Raw genomic sequence first — 20,990 nt, forward strand, 5'->3', positions numbered from 1 at the left:
GTGCGCAGTCAAAGCTAAATACCAGTTGGTGGAGTTAGTGCAGTTGGTGCAGAAAGAAACGGTACCGATTGTCGTGTATTGAAATGTGTATGTCACCTGATGAAAAGGAAAGAAAGGAATCCGACTCTGATGTGCTGGTCTTGCCTTCTCTCCAAAGTCCAAAATAAGTTCCTCTACACAGTTACTGCCATAGAGAAGCCACAGTCACCGCAGCAATCCAACAATCACTTAAGCGCAGCTGCTGCCTCCAGGTGGCCAACAAGAGCCGCCACACACCGAGGAAAACAACGTGGCATCTCCCTTTTCATCTAAATCTCTATGTAGCACTACACACTGCTGACTTTGTATTTGCATTCTAATTTAGGTCCATATTTGTGGCCTTCACACAGAGACAACTTTTTTTTTTTTCGATCCTCTGATTTGTAGCTTTTGTGTGTGTGTGTGTGTAATTTTAGGTCCATTGTGTAAACACAGCATGAGGATTTGGACTCTACATTCACACAGCTGGGATTGTGCTGAAAAAACCTTCATCTTAGATATAAAGGTAAAAATTGATTATCTGTTCCAGTACCTTCAAAAACACTAACTCACATTTTGCAGAAATGTCATCTTCAAGCGATGAGGGCTGTTGTTGGCAGCTGCTAAAAGTAGCTTTAAAAAGACACTTGCAATGAACTTTTATATTCCAGTAATCCCAAGGAAACTAAGTTACTTACTTTTTCAAAGCAACTGTGGCTATGCTGGATATAAACAAATTATTACTCCTTACATATAATGCCGAGCTCAAATGCTCACCTCGAGCCACCACTGAATTATGAGAAACTCGACGGGTGGCTTATGCGGAGTGAGATATTCCTTTCTGAGTATGTGTGACAGACAGGAGACCTGAGGCACGCCAGACAGAGCATGTCCCTCGGGTGACGTAAGAACGTCTGTGTAGTCCTCTGGAAAAGCCCAAGGAGGTTTTTGAGAGAAGACTCAAGCACAGTCAACACAAGACTTCATGTAATGATTTTCCCTAAACAGCATCTAACAAACAAAAGTGTTTTACCAATCTTGTGATAGCAATGTCAAAGATATTATTTTACACTCTACATACATCTCACACGTCGCTGCCATTTCAAAGGAGGAAACTAATGACACAATTGAATCCTAAATGTTGCAACAACATTGTTATATTTAATAGAATACATGTTACACATACATCCAAAATGATTCATTTTCTACTTCATACATAGAATCAGATCCCATCACAACTGCACGATTGTATTTGATTTAAAATTGTCAATTAATGGTTGACTGTTCCCTCAGTTAACAACGTTCGTGCCCCGATTAGCGACATTACTTGTTGAAATGAACAGGTTGAACAATGAATCCGAATAAAGACGAACCTTGAAACAAGTCTTTTTGCAAAGATGATTTAAAAAACAAAGGAGCTTGAGCAACATGCTGATCGTATCAGACTTTGAGAAGGTCATTATTTAGAATGATTTATTGCTTGAGTTGAAGGAATAACGCAGAAAACAACCCCCCGCCCAAAAGAACACATGCCGAATAGCATTATTCTCAAAATAAATACAATTCATTTTTCTCTCACAAAACACAGAAGAAATATTTTAATATTTATTACCGTTAAATAGAGATTTTTTTTACTTCATTCCTCCTTTGAACAGATATTTTAAATGTGTAAATATTTTGCAACTTTTGAAAATGAACCATAATTTACAATTGTTGTTGCTTACTGCTTAAAAAAAAGTTGATTCAGCGAGCTTCAAAATTCAGCATGGCACTGACATTCCCGACTGACAATGAGAATGACACAGTCACAGAAAACAGGAACCTCCTGTATTCAGCAGTCATTTCACTTTTATACACTTGAGTGACAATTCTCATGATCCAGCATTTCCACAGAAATTCATAACATTGCATTGTAATGTACTTCTCAGTCATGGTAAGAAACTAGAGGGAGCTGAAGGTCACGCGAGAGCCTCTTGTTATCTCCAGCTGGGTCTGGAGTTCAACTCCCGAGAGTGACCTGACTTGTCCGACAAACTGCCGCTGTCGCTCCGTTTATGGCCTCTAGCAGAAGTCAGTGGAGAGCGGGGAGGTGCTCTGATGCTCTCCACGTTCTTCTGAGGGGAAGAAGGGGAAGACGCCCTAGTATTTGAGGCAAGTCTCGTGGAGAATGTCCGGGTCAGAGATGGGGCGGTACAAGGGACGCTGGAAGAGGACGAGGAGGAGGATGATTTGGAGGACTTGGGGGAATGAGTTTGTTGGGGAATGGTAGTCCAAGAAGTCTGTCTGAAGGAAGAAGAGGCAGTGTTCCGTGCAAAGCTGGGACATGAAGAAGGCGCTGTATGTTTGTGGACTGGTGTGACCGGAGCACTGGCGCTTCCTCCTCCTCCCCCAGCTGCCTCTCGAGCCTGAGCCTGAGCCAGTGCTCGCAGTGTGGAGCGGCACATCTTCTCCTCAGGTTTGGGCTTTTCCACAGGCTTCCGGACAGATGGCTTCCGTTGGAAGTTCTGGTTTCTGACAGCCACTGCAGCTTTCTTGTCCGGGTCTTTAGGATCGGCAGGTTTATGAATACTGGAGCGCCGGGAGGATGGTGCAGAGGAGGGTCTCTCCACTCGTCTGAGGCTTGCAGACGTCAGGAGCTGACGCTGGAGCGGGGGCTTTTGTTTGTCCAGGGATGCTCTGGTGATTGGTACGACCCGCCTCATGCCCTGGTTCTCAGAGTTGGTCAGCGTCCGGACAGGTTTGTGCTTACTACTCCTGTGCAAAGATCTCTCCAGAACAGTTTGGGTTTTTGAGGTATCTAGTGTTTTTTTGGAAACACTGGTGGAAGCGTCCACAGTTTCTTCAGTGGAGGGAGCTGGTTCCTCAGACACTTCAGCAGCAGCAGTATCTATGAGTTCAGCCTGCTCTGCTAAGCCCAAGTCCTCCGACTTTGCTGTCCCTTCCGGACATACTGTCTCTGAAGACGAATCCTCCAGTGGCACTGTCCACCTGGTGGACGAAAGCAAAAGTGGGGAGTCCTCAGAGTGAGAAGCAGGCACTGGTTGGCTGCTGATCGGCAAAGGCACTGGCTCATTGGTCAGATGACACTCAGCAGGCGTGTGATTGGCTGTGGCAAAGGTATCTTGCTGGTCATGATTGTCATTCTCAGTCTGACTGACATCTGTGTCCTCAGCTGCCTCACACACACCAGTCACACACCACACAACAACACTGTCCTCATGTGGCTCCTCATCCTTCTCCCGCGCACTCTCCCCACACTGTTGCAGAGCTTCATCAGGTTCCTTCTGGACTTGGGTATCGCTCGCCACTTCTAGATCTCTGACCTTGTTATCATCCGGAGGGCTTTCGCCATGATGACTGGGTCCATGTGTCCTGAAAATAATATCAAAAGCTTGCAATTTTGGAACAAGTTTATGTCTCTCCAACACCATGGAGATGTTGCTGCTCAGAGCATTGTGCGCCCGATACCAGACCATGTCCGGTTCAAGTTTTGAAGTCAAACATTCATCAAGGTTCCTGGTTGATACCTGTCCACCAGAACCAGCACTGAGTCCATCGCTACCATTGTTATTGTGGTCTGGCCGCTGGTTCGTATCAGAGGTAGGTTTGTCTTCACTTGAGTTCACCTCGACAGCGTTGTTTTCACCATCAACTGCTGATGTTGGAGCGCTAGCAGGTGAGGAGGCGGTTTGAGCGTCTGTCTCTCGTAAGAGGGGCTGCTGGATTTTTGGGGAAGTGTCTGTTGTTAACTTTGGACTTTGCGCTACATGTGAAGAAGTGGTCCTTTCCTCCCGGCGGCCCCTGCGTAAGGTGACCTGCTGCTCTTGCTCCGCCATGTCTAGGAGTGTGGAGAGGTCATGTTCGGCCTTCACAGCTGGCGAATTGGACGGTGGGTTTCGAGACCGCCGTGAGCTCCCACAGCGCCCAAACGGACCATGGGATCTGTTTGAGGGTGACTGGGACTGGGTCGATAAGAGTTCCATCAGCAGACCGGTCTTACCAGCTGTCATGTCTGTATCACTGTTGCACCGCGTCCCAAATGTTCTGTTAACCTAGAGCAAGGAAACTGCTGTTAAAAAACAGTAAAAAAAACTGCTTTAAACTTTAATTTCTATTTTGGTTGTCATACCTCTTCAGCGCCAGACCATGAATGCCTCTTCTGCTCCTCCAGCTCCTGCAGGCGGCGACGACGTGCTGACTCCTTAGCCTCCCTGAGCTGGTTCTCCTGTAGAGCAAGAGGACAACAGAAACATTAAAACATGAATATATTTCTTTCTTCTAAAAAAGGAAATGTTTTCTACCGAATACTGTATGATACAACAAAGAAAAAAAGATAGCAAAGATAGTCCACCAGGTTAACAGCAACCAAATTAAAGCATCAGGAGCAGAGCGTTAAGGAAGCATTAGCCTCCTGTTGATAAATAGAAAGTACATCATGAAAGTATAATCAGTATTTCTTCTGCTATGAATTTGACTCTCTTCTCACTAGACTTACACTTCAGCATTGTAATTAAGCAGAACCAACTTTGTCGATGACACGTTCATGCAAAAAAAAGAGCAACAGTAAAAACATATTTCAAATAGAGAAAAGCACCAAGGTGGGAATCAGCCTGACTTAAGTAAATGATGGATCTTGTGGTACCTTAACAGCGTCTGTGAACCGGCAACAGAATCTGTGGAAAATGCCAAAGCAGTCGTCCAGTCTGAACGTCTCTCTGTCCTCGCAGAAAAAGTCCATCAGCTCGTTGCCCTCCTTGTACAGCTGCTCACGTGCATCACGCAGAGAGCACAAGGACAACGTGGAACTCTGAAGGAATAAGCCGAGCACACAGCAGAACAGTTGTATCATTTAGGGACGTGGCAGATGAGTTTTATTTGTAGTTTCATGACAGAGAATGAAGCGTGTTACCTGAAAGAAAGCGTCCAGCTGCTGCAGAAGCTCTGTGTCGCCCCGAACGTTCTCCTCCACTGAGCTAGTGCGGGACGTCCAACTCTGCAGCTCATTGTCCAGGGTCTCCACAGAGATTCTGAAGAGGCATGCAGAGAGAAACATTCAGCGGTACAACTGCAGTTCAAGTATTTACAGCCAGAGAGCGCTGCTGTCATGAAAAACATGGCAGGTGAGCCTAAAGAACTCAGACCTGGAGGCAGACTCCACATGATTTAACTTCAGAGGGAATTCCAGCAGCTGTTTATCTTTCTTTTGTGCTTCCTGATGAAAACAGTCACAACTGCATTATTATGAGTCAAAGTAGTAGCATACTCCTGCATTAATAATACACAAACATATGACTAACCAGAGCAACGAAGTGGAGCAGGTTCATGCCTGGCTTGTTGGCCTTGGTGTCAGCCAGAGACAAGAGCGATGATAGTTTGAAACCCACTGCGTTGCCTGCATAGCCACCCTGCAACACAGCAGCACAGCAGCACAGCGTGAAGGACCCCGACTGTGATGCTATTCCAGTTGAAATGTTTGGGGAAATGCATTAGAGTAACTGTAAGACGAATTCGACCATCTTGCGTACATCATGCTTTGTTTTGCAAAAAGTACATCTGCACTGCATCCATTCATGTCGCTAGGTGGGACAGAGGTTTAGTACCGAGGAGGTGTACTCTCCCCTTCCCCCACCAACTTCTCCAGTCATTCCCTGGACAACGTAATTCTCTGTTGACCTCAAACAGTTACGCTATCTTTAACTGTACCACTGTCTTAAAAGCAACAATGCACAAAAACTGACTCATGATTGTGAAGCGCAAAAGAAAACAGTTATCAAATTTCATTGTGAGGTTAGAGGTACCTCAGGGTATTTATTGTTGTACATAGTAGTAACAGGCATTCGAAGAGTTAGCTAGCACTGGATTTATGTGATGAAAAAAGATTCGAAGGTCAAGCAGGCAAGTAGTTGTTGAAAGTGTCAAACAACCAACAGGTGAAATTGATAACAACCTTGTCAACCTTGTCCAGACAATATGCAGGAGAGGTTATACTCTGGCATAGTGAAATGTTTAAATGAGGGCATTACTGGAATATAACTATGTTTGTTTCAATTTTTATTGAATTATTATTAGCTATTTCCAACATCTTTAAACACGTGTCTCCTTGGTGTTAGAGCACGACAGTGGCATCATGTTCCACAGTGGGATCAAAGAGAGTTTGTTTTGTCCTCCGTTGCTTATTTAGTTTCACTCACAGCGTTAAGGATGTTTCCGGCCTGCAGCACCAGATGGAGAACAGCGTGAAGCTCTTCGCAGCTCATCACCTCTGGAGGAGAGAACATGTACCGTGAGGGTGTGTGTAACATGGAGAGCAACAAACACATCCTCCATCATTTGCCACGCACAGAAATATATTGTTAGTTTTATCTTTCCACAATGTCTCGTTTATTCTTTTTTACATTTCAAATATTTCTGAGTGAAGCCTCAGAGGACCAGAGGACCAGAGGACCATTTTTCTAAAGTAACCAAACCAATGTTAATAGCTTCCAGTTTCAACACACAAAACACAGCATCCAGTTGAAAGTAATCACCGAGCAGCAGTAGAAAGCGAGATAAGAGACACATCAGATGTGGAAAACTGAAACATCATTACCTTTAGTAGCAGAACGAAGGATGCCTATGTCGCGCTTCATGGCTTCGCTTGCTGCAGGAAACTCTTCTTTCAGTAACATGGCCTCGATTCGTACTGAGTAACTAGAGGACGTGGTTCAGAAAGGAATTAATAGAGCACCGTCATCTGTTCTGCTTTGGAGGATACTTCTAAACAGTTGATTTAGAAATCACCACACTTATTCAGAACAGTAGGGATGCTCCGATTGATCGGCCACCGATCGTGATCGGCCGATTTCAGTGTGATCTGTTAATGCCGATCACTACCTGTCATTGCTGATCACAACAACTGATCACGTGTGACAGCCAGTGCTCTGATGAAGGCCCACTGGTTGTGATGCGTCCGCTCCTCCCTACACGCTGCAGCGGCATGTCTGCTGTGCAGGTTCTTTCAATCTGTCATGTAAAGTTCCTGTAGCACATGCACAGGAAAATGCTGTGCAGGGATGCACCTCCGAAATAAGCACGGCATTTAAAGCTCCAGCCCGAAGCACGTAGAGTTTTCTGGCTCATGAAAGTGAGACCGCTGGTTCCTCAGTAGCCTAACGGTGAGCAACACCCGCAGGTCAAAGCGTGACATTCGGAATGCTAAGAAATAATTATTAATTTCACCAAGCTGGATGACCAGCTTTTCTCAGGTGTTGTTTACGCAGAGTCAGACACGGAAATGACCAGATCCGTCGCTGTTCTGGCATCAGGTGCAGCGTTCGTGAGCCACCTGAATCTGAAACGTTTGTAAACATCCGGTACCATCCGAGTACCACGACAGTATGTAAATATTTCACGGACATAGCACAGTCTCTAGAGATTCACCCGCAACGTCTCACGTGGAATTACATGTTTTTCAGTTGTGTCCTTTTGACAGAATAATTGCTGCATTCTGCAAGGTTTTTCTATTTTTGTCACCTTGAAGAGGTATATAAAAACATGTCTGAATTAAAATTAAATACACAGAAGTTCTCATCATTTGGATAACAAATTCATTGTCAATCCATGTGATGGGTATCGGTGATTGGTATCGGTGATCGGCACTCTGGCTAATCGGTATCTGTGATCGCAGCAAAAATCCTGATCAGAGCATCCCTACATAACACCCAAAACAGCAGCCTTCTTTTAAGTCTCATGACTGAAAATGGACCTGAACATCATCCAGTTGTGTGAGTAAAGGTTAGTGAGTCTCACCTGGGGATTTGAATCAGCAGGTACACAAAAGTATCAGCTAAAGAGAGCTTGGAGACGTCGCCTCTGTAGGCCCCTAACTTGCTGACCTGTAATAGATGAGCAGAAACAGTCACATAACATCACTGTGACATGAATGAAACACAAATTTAACGTGTCTGTGGGATTGTGTCACCTCCTCTGTTTCTGGCAGCAGCTTCAGCAGTTCTTTAAGAGGTTCCACTCCAAAGGCCTCACTGTTGCCATGATGAATGTCATCCACTATCACCTGACTGGCTCTGGAAAAAATATAGATTTTCTGTGACCACTGAAACTTCTAATGACTGTCCACAATCATTGAAGTCCTGAATAAGGAGACATCAATAATCAGAATAAAAGATAATGCAGCCTCACAAATGTGTGAGCTGCACCACACCAAACTTGGCAGCATTGTACAACAAACCCAGCAACAGGGCAACAGGGCAACAGGGCAACACAAAACATTGTGACTGGACAATAATTATGTAACACAATAGTCGTCAAGAACTCCAGACAATGTGGGAGAAATGTGACACTTCAGCACAGACCGTCCTGCAGTGGTCAGAATTTCTAAATGGTTGTGTCTCTGAGGGTGTTTGGTAACGACTCCCACCTGAACATACAGATGCGCAAACACTCTCTCCTGGTCAAATGTGGTTAGCTGTGATTGTGAATTTTGAGTTTTGTTCTTTGGTGTGTGTTTTTTAAAAGCTGATCGATGCCACCAGTCTGTCCTTCTACATGCATCCTTGCACACTGCACTGTTTAGTCACAACACAGATGGATGCAGGTGTCGTCCCCAGTCGCACGCCATCGTTTCCCTCTTCTGACTCAATTTTAGCAACATATACTGACAACCTGTTGCCAATGACCTTGTATTGACCATGTAACCATTATCTGTATTTTAATAAGTGACAGTATTGTGTGAGTGTTGGGGTTATCTTTGTTGGAATAAATGTATCTAAAGTGTAACTTCAACAATAGTATGCATCTTTTTAAATAATTCAAAATAATTGAATGGCCATTTTCTGCAGCATATTCCGGTCATGCTGTAGCCAATCTTAGCTGCTGGCAGGAAGTACGGTTCAGGTGCAATCACCATAGTAATGTCCTCGGAATGGTTCAAACATGGCACTAATACTGAGCAAACAAAACAAACACAAACACAAAACCTGGAACACATTTTAATGACACGTTGATGTCGCCTCTCATTTGTTTGGGAGGTATAAAAACTGGCAACTGATAGGTTTCCTGATATCATAAAAAGTAATAATTTAGCATAGCAGAAGTCTACTGTCTAGTATACTGTACTACCCTGGGTGCTGTATAAGCAATGATCTGAGTCAACACTGCAAGGATCGTTTCCCAGCCTATAAACAAATAAAGATGTTGTTAGAGGTTTAATGGGTGTGTTGACTTCAACTAAACTTTTGTTTTTGTAGCATGACAATTCACCTGGAAAAGGCAAACAGAGTAAATCAATAAGTCAGATATTAAACCGGATGAGAACCTTCACATGCAGTTCATGAGACTGCTGGATTCTGACTCCAGCACAGGCCTATTTCCGTATTTTCCAGACTATAGAGCGCACCAGAATATTAGCCGCACCCATGAAATTTAAGAAGGAAAATAGATCTTCTTCGTACATAAGCTACACCGGTCTATAAGCTGCGGGTGCACTGTTGCTGTCTGCGCCGCAGAAAATGCTTGACAATCACTTCTAGCGATCCTCTAGTTCTAGTTTTGAAAATGGGGTCCAGCATCAAGACTGACTCATGAAACAATCTCGGCAATGTTCTCAACTTGAATCATGAACTCCTCACATCTTATTTACATTTAAAGTGCAGCCAGCAGATCGTCTCTGTTGGCAGAGCTGTGGACTCGCAGGCGAAAACACAGCAATTTGAGCGCTTTTAATGGTAAATTAAATGCCTGTGATGTCATCTGACTGATGTGACGAGGCCCAATACTGTTGCCAGCATGGCGCTCTTTAGACTGTAAAAACTAGGGATGCTCCGAGAGACAGGGAGAGCACTCAGCGGAAGCAGCTGGCTTCAACCTCTTTTATGAAAGTTCCCACTCTGGAAGTTTGCAAAGGTTCAGATTCAGGTGGCCAAAGAACGCTGCATCTGACACACACTAAACACCAGTATTTGGTCAATTCTGTCTTAAAACGACACCTGAGAAAGGCTGGTCATCTGGCTCTGTGAAATTAATGATTATTTCTTGGGCAATATGGCTTGTGTTCCGAATGTCAGGCTCAAACCGAGTGACCGCTGGTTCCTACAGTTTACACTTTCATGATCACCAGAAAACTCTGTTCTCCGTCAAGCGCTGTTGATGGTGTTGGTGTTAAATATCGTATTGAATCCATGGGGTTGATGCGTTTTGACGTTCATGCGCAGCTGGATGCAAACTTTACATGACAGACTGAAAAAAACCTCTGCAGTAGCGTAAGTAAGCGAGCGGCGAGTCAGCAGGGAGGGAGCAGCAGAAGCATCACAAACAAGCGGGCGGTGCTTCATCAGAGTGCCAGCTGTCACATGTGATCGGTTTTTGTGATCTGCAATGACAGGCAGTGATCGCCATTCACAGATCACGCCGAAATCAGCCTTTCATAATCGGTGGCTGATCGATCGTATAAATCCATATATTAGCTGCATCGCTGTAGAAGCCGCAGTATTAATTAATGGGTCAGCCAAGTAAAACAATTGCCCAGGGGACCACTGTATTGCAAAGTGTTACTTGGCAACAGTTACTGAGTTCATGTCTGTTAACGTTTGTTATTTGACTCAGGTGCTTGTTTATTTGTTGTTTATCATGTTATTTTGGGACAAATTTTTTTACTAAGCAAGTTGCTGACGTGATGTGTCGGGAGGAGGTTCGGTTGGGGGCGGGGTTTTGGACGCTCTGTTTTAAAATCCGAGCTAAAACCCTGGTGATGGGCAGATGAGGCTTCATAAAACAGTGTCCTTATTTACAGAGATCAGAAGGTGGAGTTCTTGGTTGTAAAATGAGAGAGATTTCAAGCTTCAGGACTTTAGAGGAGAGAGTACCATCAAGTGGTCGCTGAAAATGAGGACCTACTTTCATGACGCCCTGTCAGCCCAGCATAAGAATGATGTTGAATATCATTAAACTAATTCTTATTTTTGATGTTGGAAACAAAGATCATTGGCAGATACGGCAATGTTTACCTTTTGAACTGTTTGAGGAAAATACCAATGTTCATCCCTCTCTTGGCATCCAGTATGCAGACCTGGTAGACAGAAATACACACCACAATGATTCACACACCCTAAAATATCTGACTCCAATACACTTTCCACAAGCACGAAAATACACCACACTAACACACCTCGTCTTTGGTCTCCCTGAACGAGCCCCTGGCCTTCCCTCCTCTGCTGAGCGGCACAGTGGGTTGAGAGGATTCATTTTGACCAAACAGCTCCTCAATCGTCTGGACATCAATCTGATACTTCTCCTGAACACGATCCAGCGTCCACAGGTTGGCCCGACCCTTCACCTGCAGGAAGACATTCAGTGATAAATGCAGTGACAGCAGTGTCTTGGTAGAACTGTGAATGTGAACAATACATATCAGTTCAATAATAATTTGTCTAGGTGACCAGAAATATGCTTGGTAGACTACATTGTCAATATCGACAACAACAAAGTGCCACAGCAGTTTGTCTGTGCAGCTCACCTGCTCCTCTGGAATGGTTTTCCAGTAGAAGCTCCTGACTCTCTTCTTCTTCCTCAAACCTTCAGCAAGGTCTCCCAACGCAGGAAGCAGGGGTGGGAGTGGTGGTGGGGGATGCAATGGGGGTGGCGGAGGGGGAGGAGGAGGGGGCGGCTCTCTCTGGTCCTCCTCCATATTGCCAGTTGACTGTTTACAGCTCGGCGCGACTTCACCGTCGTCAAAAAAGAGATGATCATTGGCGGGGGAGGCGCTGCCCATCACGTGCATCCCAGCGGCCGGTTTGACAGGAGCAGGGAGGTGGATCTAGGAGTTTGATGACAATCACCAAGGGAGGCGACCTCCATCATGAGAGGCTTTTGATGGACTGCGCTTTGTCGCAGTCATAGTCACGAAGCCTGAAGAACATCTGGAGAGGGAAAAAAAACAACATACTAGTCCAGCTGACATGTCTATAATATTTGATATCAATAGTGGTAAAAGTAGTGTTTCCTTCAGGGCAATTACACAGGCCATTAACTCCTGATTCCAGAATAAGGCAAAGGACAGTGAGAAACTATACAGACTGGGGACAACACAGAACATGACTTTCTCACTGCCTGTTAAACATTTACAACAAACTCATCTGTGACGTCCATCAATCGAAACCAGTCGCGCCTGTTTTGGCTAATCATGCACATCAAACAGCAGCTCTTCCCAACCAAAGCCTTAATTTGATATTGAAATTTGCATTGGGGCGTTTCTGTTTTCTCAGAGAAGAGCAGGGTAAATGTTTATCTACAATCTGTCGTCGCTTGGCTTTTATCACAGGTGGCTTATATTGCAACATTCAGGCATCAGTGCCCAACAACAGCCAAGGAATAGTGCAGGATTTCAAATGATGATTGTCAATGCTGAAGTTCACTTTCGCTCTTATAGCCTTTGCTTTTATGCCTATGTGAAAGGATGACTGCTTCAACATCCACTTTTAGTTGACAGTACTGCCGTAAAGTATTGTCCAGACTTATCTTTAGTACAAACCTCCTCGACTGTACAACTAGAACTTTTTGCAAAGTAAATGTCACACATGGTCTAACAAGATGGAGAGTTCATTTAGTTAGCATGTGTTTACACAGTTAAATTCAGTGGAGCCTCAAAGACAATTAACATGCAGCATGTACTACTGGCAACCACACGTTTATAGCCTTGGACTCCTCGCTGCTTGTTTCAAATCTCTCAGAAGCTTTGTATCAAAATAAAATGTTAAACTTTTTTAATGGCTACCTCACTCAATGGGGTATGAACTGTGCATGTGCTTCACTGGTTTCAACTGATCACTAATGTCAATCACTGGAACCATCTAAGATGAGTGGTACAGGTATAAGTACTGGTACATTTTGACACGTAAGTTAATGTCACGGTGAAACCATGTTGCACCTCACAAACACCCGACGCTGAATGAGCGGTTGCCCCAAGGTCTTGGGTCTTTACCATCCAAGAGAGCTGCAGTGTTTAGGATCCTTTAGGATCAGTAAACACATGTTCCTCCTCCACCTCACAGATAAAAACACACTTTTTCATCTCTCTCACAACACTGCTGATAACCCATGGGTTACCATCTGAAACCAACCTGGTTCCATCACAGTGTGCCAGATCCTTTTTGTGTGTGTTCCTCCACATTTTGCCTTATACCGTTTCCCTTTGATGTCATATTCCATGAGTAGGTTCTGACCACCGCACGTCCCCTCATTTTGGTAGTCATTTTTGGTGCCAGACAGTTAGGTCTCTTATTTACCGTTGGACTGTTATGAATTGGGAACTGTCTTTGACATTCTTCGTCTTCCCAATGGTGTTCCCAGGTTCATTGCACTTGTGAAGCTGCAGTTTTTCCTGTTTCACACTTGGTATTTAACTCTTTTTTTTCTATGCTATATGTAAAAACAAATCTTTACCTGCTACATTGTTGGAATCTTGTTGTGAAGTTGTGAATTCCAGTTGAACTTGTTCAATAAGTGCAAAACATTTAATGATAATCACAAGCTAATGTAAACGGAATATTTTGCTGACATTTGAAAACGTAATCTTTTTCAGGTGTCAACACGAGTGAGCAGTACCTGATTATTTTTGAATGCAGTCCAAATCATGTGGCAGACCACATCTTGGATATTATCAATTATTTGGACCAAGGACGACAGATTTCTCAGCATGAAGTTTTTTTTCAGCAGGGTAGCAGTATGCCTAATGTTCTATTGAATAAATGATGAGTGTCTTATATAAATCTCTGGGCGATTCGGTCAAATGCTGGCAGTACTTGAGAATGCTTGTGTTATGTTTCAGGTTTCTTTCTTTCTTTTGCACAGTACCAGCCAGCATTTTGTTGGAAACATACCATTTGGGGTGAGGGTCAGACTCGATGCATTGCCATACGCACCATGGCAACTGATCAGAGGGTTACTGATCACTGTGTAACAAACAATGACGGTTTGTTTACTTGGGTGACAGAAATTGGGGTCAGGAAAAGTGTGTAATTGCGCGTGCTTTAGCGTGTCAGTGTGTGTGTAATAATGTGTGTGTGTTTAAGCATATCTATGTTAGTGAGGTCCAATTTGGGGGACAATACCCCCTTGTGGGGCCCTACAGCATTTGTGGGGCCCTTTTGCTGGACCCAACAAGGTTAACCCTTAATTTGAGGATGAGGGCTTCCATTATCATTAAATGTAAGTTAGGTTCAGAGTCCTGGTTAAGGTTAGCCATTTTATAGGTGGTTAGGTTTAGGATGAGAGGCTGGGGAAAGCATTGTGGAGACTTTATGGATTTCTAAGGACATTTTGCCGGTCCCTATGAGGTTAAGTCTCAATTCGAGGATTAAAATGTCAAAATAACTGGGTCATTATCATTGGGTGTAAGTCTGGTTCAGAGTTCTGGTTAAGGTTAGCCATTTGTTTTGGATGGTTAGGTTTATGGTGATAGGCTGGGGAGATTACATTGTATGTTAATAAAATGTTCAGACAAAATATAAGAACATAATCACAGGTGACCAGCTCAGAAGCTAGGTGGTTAACTCGAGTGGCAGGTGTGAAGTCTATCTGGGGTGAAGACACCTGACTAAGGCATTACAATTATGGCCAGAAAGATTATGTTTTTTTTAACCAATATAAAAATCATTAGGCTATGTACAGGTATCTTGCAATACAATACTTGTCTTGATACAGGAGTGGCGACACAATACATTGTGGTGTATTGTCATACTGTAAGTTCAGCAATATATTGTCATTTCCTCATCATCATCATCATCATTTGACGCTGGAAATCAGATGATGCCATGCAATATAATTTCCATGACAACAAGTTTATTGTTATGACGTCAGTCCAGTTAGACTTCACACTCCAACAGAGGACTGAATCGCTCCCTTAATCGACAAAAAAAAAATCAGCATACAAAAAGAAATAGTATAAAACACGTCACAAATGCCGCAGTATATCCAAGTGTCTACGTATTAAATATTGATAGAGCAGCTTTGAAAATAACAATATCACACAATAAAGTATTGCCAACAACTGCTATTTAGCATTTAATTAGCATAGCTTAGAAGAAGGGAGACAAATGGAAGAAACCATTGTGACCATTACGCACAAGGGCTCCACCAATAGAGCTACCTCAGGAAGAATTCATGCTTGCTTGTAGGAAACTGCTTCTTGAACCCAATATTGGGGAAAACACAACAAAACAAACCGAGACCAAAGGGTTAAAAATAAATTAAGTAAATGTTGCCACTTCAGCATGTTATATTTGTCAGTAAGTAAACCTTTTATAACACACATATTTCCCTAATTCTAACCTCTCCAAATCCCTCCAGCTAGATAATCTGCAAATGTTTACTTGGCGAGAACTTTTAACCAGAAGCCCAACACTGGAGCTGCGATGAGGAAGCTGAGCCATCCAGAAAATAAGCTGCTGACAAAAACCTCCTCAGACGACCCATTTATTATCCCTCCATAGATCCAGCTATTCCCTCCACATTCCCACAACAGTGACCTCAATACCAAGCGAGAGGGAGAGAAAAACTGAGCTGGAAATAAAGTGAGGACTTGTGAAAGACTTGTGATGAAAAGAGGCAGACAAAGCGTGAATGAGTAACCAACAGCGACAGTGCATGAAGCATCCCTTCATTTCCTCCTATCTCCTCCTCTAATGATTCATCGAACGATCCCTCTGCTCTCCAGCTGCTGTTTTAATTTCTGAACAATCTGTCGGCACTGTGGTGGAACATTAGGGAACAATTGGTTTGGGGAAAATACAGTAAGCAGAAGCTTGCAGAACAGGTTTTCATCGGGTTGCTTCTCTATTGCAATATCTCAGTGATATTAGCTAAATGAGCTGAAACTTCCCACACAGACATCTTGTGAAGTAGTGTGACTTTTAATCTGAAAGGCAGAACTATTATCGATATAATTGTTACAAGAAAATATACAATCCCTTAGTTATTCTGGACACATCTTCGGTTACCTTCAGTTAACCAGAACTTAGTCCTGTTCAGGGTTGCGGGGAGTGCTGGAATACACCCTGGACAAGTTGCGAGTCCATCACAGCCAGGGCACACACAACATTCACACAAACACCTACGGGCAATTTTAGAGGGTCCAGTTAACTTCGTGAGCATACTGTATCTTTGGGATACTGGAGGAAACCGGAGTACCCAGAGAAAACTCTCCCCAGAAAGGTCCAGACCTGGATTCAAAACCAGAACCTTCTTGCTGAGAGGCAGCAGTGCTAACCATTGCACCACTGTGCTGCTCCTATTCTGGACACATTAAGGGAAAAAAAGAGTGAAAAATCAAATCCTTTTTTTGTCTGAAGATTTTAAGAACGAAGAAAAAGGGGCTGGTGATTGAGCACCACTAGGGGCTCTCTGAGTCTGTCTCTGATTCCAGAGATGCATGCTTAAATCTACAGTACGGACAATATCTGTACGTTTTGTCAATCACAAAAGTGAGAATTGTACACACAAAATTAACCATTCAATGAAATTGTAAAGTGGCAACAACAGTTTTTATTATTCACATATATGCTGTTTATAATAACATGTCTGTCTAGTGAATTGTTTGAGCGTTAAAGAAAAAGCTACATATAATTTAAATTTGGTCAGCTGCTCCATTAAGGTGGAGCAGATGATCTTCATGTTCAACCTGAAATGCAATGTGCGTTCACCTTGTTGTTTACTACTCTTGCAAGCTTCTCTGACTTTTATCTGAAATAGTAGCAGTCGTCATGTTAAGAAATTGTTGGGAAAATGATTCTTTATTCCTGGCTCCCTTGTAATGAGGTCACTGTGTTCGCACACAGCTGTATGACGTAAGCATGTGGCGAGCTATTCTTTAATTACAACAGGTGAAACCGCAGAATATTACCAGGTCATATTCGTCTCAGCCATCACAGTGTTCACAATGAAACTGATGGAAACTAAAATAAACACAATATTTACTTATTGGTACATAATGTGAAACTAAATTGTTACTAGATTTCAAGACATTGTTATGAAGTTGTTGGAGAATTAATGAACTTGCAAATATTTACAGTACAAATTCATTTCACCTCTCCTCTCTCTCTCTTTCTCGCACTGTCTCGCACACACACAAATGAAGGACAAGCGAGGACGTGAACCCTGCACACACACACCTTTTTCAAACAAGTGTACAGACCTCAGAACACACACAAACACATGGTATCAAACATCATGGTACCTGATGCGGACAACGCCTGGTGATGACGCAACTGACTGAGTCCTTGCTAGCATCGTTCTATTCTCTCACTTCTTATATTCAGATGTTTAGGGTGCAGACCTGAGAAAAACAGCGGAGGAGAGCTAGCAAATATCATGCAGACTTTGAGTTTCTAGACACCTCACAAAGATGTCTACAAGATACAGTGCGAACAGTACATCTTATGGAGGTTGACGTCCTATAACTTACACAGCAGAGTTCTGGAAATGATGTGCCGAACAAACTAGTGAAAGAGGTCGGCTCCATTAAAGAGGAACTTATCTGGTAGTTTGAGTAACTTCTAAAATTATGTTGGACCTGTATTGAAAACATCATTGTGTCTGTTCGCTCAAAACTCTGTATGATTTGAAATATTGACATTACAAAATGTGCATAAGGCCCACCCTTTAAAAACGCTTTGTTTTCCAGGAGCTGAAATCTTCTCCCCAACCACGCCGACTCTGCTGTGATCGATCAGTTGGAAACCTTTAGGCTGGCTCTGCTGACAGCTGCTGTCAAGCAGTTGTTTGGACTCACAGGACATGGATTACATCTATGATATAATGGAATGCAAGCACGTCTCTGCCACGTGTCGTTCTAACAATAAGGAGGTGGGCGGGTTCAGAGGTGTGCTGGAGGCAGAGCAAAGCCCACTGTGACGTAACAGTGGGGCTTCACTCTTGCAACTTGTCATTCGCCAAAATTTTAGATGGGGAAAGCTTCTTGAAGCAATAACTTCAAAGCATAGCATCAGCATGGTGAGGGACTTACTGCATCATGCAGAGGAGGATTACAACACCTGAAACCTTTGCATGAAAACTGTTTTTATGTGATATGAAGAGGTGTGTTAAAGAAGCAAAACCCTTACTGAAAATGTCACACGTTATTTACATGCCATCAGACAAAGAATAGAACGTGAACGCTGCGCTAACAAGAATTTACACCTTTGGGGCTCAAAGGGACCTGACTAACAACCTGACAGCTTTACTGTGGAGCGTTGAGTGCAAAATTAAACAGTGGGAAGGCTGCAGCAGACTTGTGACTCACTCTTGGCTTTTATTATTTAAGCGAGTTTACATGCTGAACAATATTCTCATTATACGTATCTGGATTCAACAGTTGGCCATCACCAGATAATAACACAGGACAAGCGTCTGCCTTTTTTTCAAGCCACCTGGTTGAACCAAACTTTTCCTACGCAGCGGATATTTCACAGTGGACAGTTTCACAAACATGACCTACAGTACATTGGTGGTGTTGCGGAAAACCAATGAACACTCAATGAAGGATTCCGATGACTCATAATCTCTGAATCCACTTCCTGAAGCGAAGACAATGCTTTTGCCACTTAGTAAAACAGAAATAAATGCCTTTTGGAATGTATGAAAGTTTGAACTGTCTAGTCCGCGGCAAGAATGAGGACAGGTATTAACTGGGTGAGGCAGATGAATTACCAAACAGGTTCATTTGAAACGCTCCAAATTCTTCAACAATTGATATTTTGATTAGTTGATCAGGTCCATTTCTTTATATCTTTATGCCCCATGGAAACTTTTAGCTGTAAATAACGTGTTAGATATAAATGTGTTTTCCGCAAGGCTACTCTGCTTGACTTTGGCAGTCATGAGGCAATGGTTACGATTTTTTTTAAATGACTTAATTTTATGTATATGTATTTATTTGTACTATACAACATATTAAATGCCTATCTTGGTGCTGGTGATACTGATTATGTCGCCTGGGTTCTTGGGTTAACATACTTGCAAACATTTCAGCCCAAAACAATCTCCGTAGGTGCACAATAGCAAGGACATTTGTAAGCACAAATAAGCACATAGGAGCCCCAGTCCACATATCATGTAGTGGAATAACATCGGAGTTATTTCAGAAAGAAAAAAAGAAGGGACGAACTCAATCACATACAAAGACACAAAACTTGTGTAGCAACAACTCCTGAATGAAAACTAAGTTGAAGAATGAATCTAGTGTGCATGCAACATTCCAATAAAGTCTCCAGCTTCATATGACATGGGATTCTGACATATATTAGTTATAAAAGAATTATTATTGACAACAGCATTGTGAATACTAATTACAAGGATATTCTTATTTGCAAAAACATCCTTACAAGACGAAGTTTAGTTATTTCTCCTTCTCGTTCCAATCTCAAATTGCAGAAAGCAAAAACTTAACCAGTCAATGATTTAAATTTTTTTCATGTACATTCTGTGAATCAGAGTAGATATGATACAATATTTAAATAATTAAACTCAACCAGCCAATTGTTCTATCCACAATGTTCCCATCAAATTGAATGTTATTTCCAACAATGCAGAGAGAACAGTATTAAAGTTAATTGACCATGATTTCTTTAATGACTTTACACCTCGCCGGCCATTTTCCCAAAGGCGGGGCATTAAACATCTCTTTTGTGATTCTGTTTTACTTTAATTGAATTATTTAAGTGCACTGCTGACAGCAGTGTGTTTCACGGAGCTTCATCATCTGAAACTGAAACTTGCCAAATATTGACGTTGGATTCCCCGTTGGTGTTTATTATGCCATCCTTGTTTCCTTTCTTATACTAAAAAGGAAAATACAATATACCATTTCTCCCCATGCTACAGATGACTTGAATTGAATTGAAAGGCAGGTTTTACAAACGACAAATTTACTTTAGTGAAGTCGAGTTTTACAGTTTGGTTCAATAAAGTAAGACAATATTTGGCTACGCTTCATAATCTTGGACTGAAAGGAACTGCAGGTTTCTCACTATAACAGTGTTTCAGGTCGGGATCAGCCAGCATTTGTCAAAGTACAAACACTGATGTCAGACAGTTTATTATTTCAAATGCCAGGCAGTAAGAAAATTGTAGCTACTATTACTATATTTTATTGAAATTCTTAAGTTATGTTTTAACTTGATTTTTTTATTCTATATTTTTGCGCCCACAGTACTGCTGGGTAAGCAACCACTTGCTTTTTACCCATTTTTTTTTTTACACTGTGTGGGGCAAATGCATAAGAATATAGCGAAGTGTTAGCTATAACGTAATATACCAACGAAGATTTTTTTTTTAATTCTCCTTATTTTCGACTGGTTTGACCGTCGAGTTTTACATCATTACTGAAGCAGTGTTTAAGACGAATGTATTATCATGTGCACAATGAAAGAGCACTTGTCAGATGCATGACGCTGTTTATTTTGACTTTCTTATAGATGGTGTTTTGCCTCCAGTCAACGAGAAGCAACAGCTTCCAAGCACCAGCAAATAAGAATATCAAGTGGACATGCAGGCACGTCATACATGAAAAACATGACACCATAGTGTAGTAAAAAAAAACTCACCGGAGTGGAGGTGTCTCAGCGGCCAGGACGGACCTGCACCAGACTCCGTTGAAGTAAAGAGTTGATTTACCGCAGCAGGGACGAACATACGCTCTCCATCTGCTGCCCTCGCGGCGACTGCGCGAGCGCAAACCCTGACGAGCTACGCATGCGCGATCCATCAGGTGGATGGACGAATACGCACGCGTGTAAATATCAAACGCGTACGTGCGTGTGTGTGTTCGGGAGAGATAAACCCCTCCCTTTATGTTCAGCGATGACTCACAGGCATCAATATGCCTCGGTGGGACTTGTGATATGCCTCGGTTTTATCAAGTGCATGTCTAACTTTAGTTCACAGGAACTCACAAAGGATAGAGTTGTTCATCATAAATGTATTTA

General features: G+C 42.7%; 1 protein-coding gene across 2 annotated transcripts; it reads right to left on the reverse strand.

Moving 5' to 3' along the window:
- Positions 1-1,157: 1,157 nt before the first annotated feature.
- LOC128756473 (FH2 domain-containing protein 1-like) lies at positions 1,158-20,747 on the reverse strand. Of its 2 annotated transcripts, XM_053861019.1 has the most exons (15): positions 20,610-20,699; positions 17,243-17,341; positions 11,528-11,930; positions 11,180-11,347; positions 11,019-11,080; positions 7,979-8,081; positions 7,807-7,892; positions 6,608-6,708; positions 6,210-6,280; positions 5,316-5,423; positions 5,160-5,230; positions 4,928-5,045; positions 4,661-4,825; positions 4,148-4,243; positions 1,158-4,070 (listed from the first exon to the last, which is right to left on the reverse strand). In XM_053861019.1, the coding sequence occupies exons 3-15, from the start codon at positions 11,789-11,791 to the stop codon at positions 1,995-1,997; spliced, it is 3,489 nt and encodes a 1,162-aa protein (XP_053716994.1). In that variant the 5' UTR covers positions 11,792-11,930; positions 17,243-17,341; positions 20,610-20,699; the 3' UTR covers positions 1,158-1,994. The 2 variants fall into 2 exon arrangements, with proteins under 2 accessions (XP_053716994.1, XP_053716992.1); XM_053861017.1 differs by lacking the exon at positions 17,243-17,341 and having other exon boundaries at positions 20,610-20,747.
- Positions 20,748-20,990: the final 243 nt, after the last annotated feature.

The sequence above is a fragment of the Synchiropus splendidus genome, chromosome 3, assembly GCF_027744825.2.
Source record: "Synchiropus splendidus isolate RoL2022-P1 chromosome 3, RoL_Sspl_1.0, whole genome shotgun sequence".
Taxonomy (NCBI): domain Eukaryota; kingdom Metazoa; phylum Chordata; class Actinopteri; order Syngnathiformes; family Callionymidae; genus Synchiropus; species Synchiropus splendidus.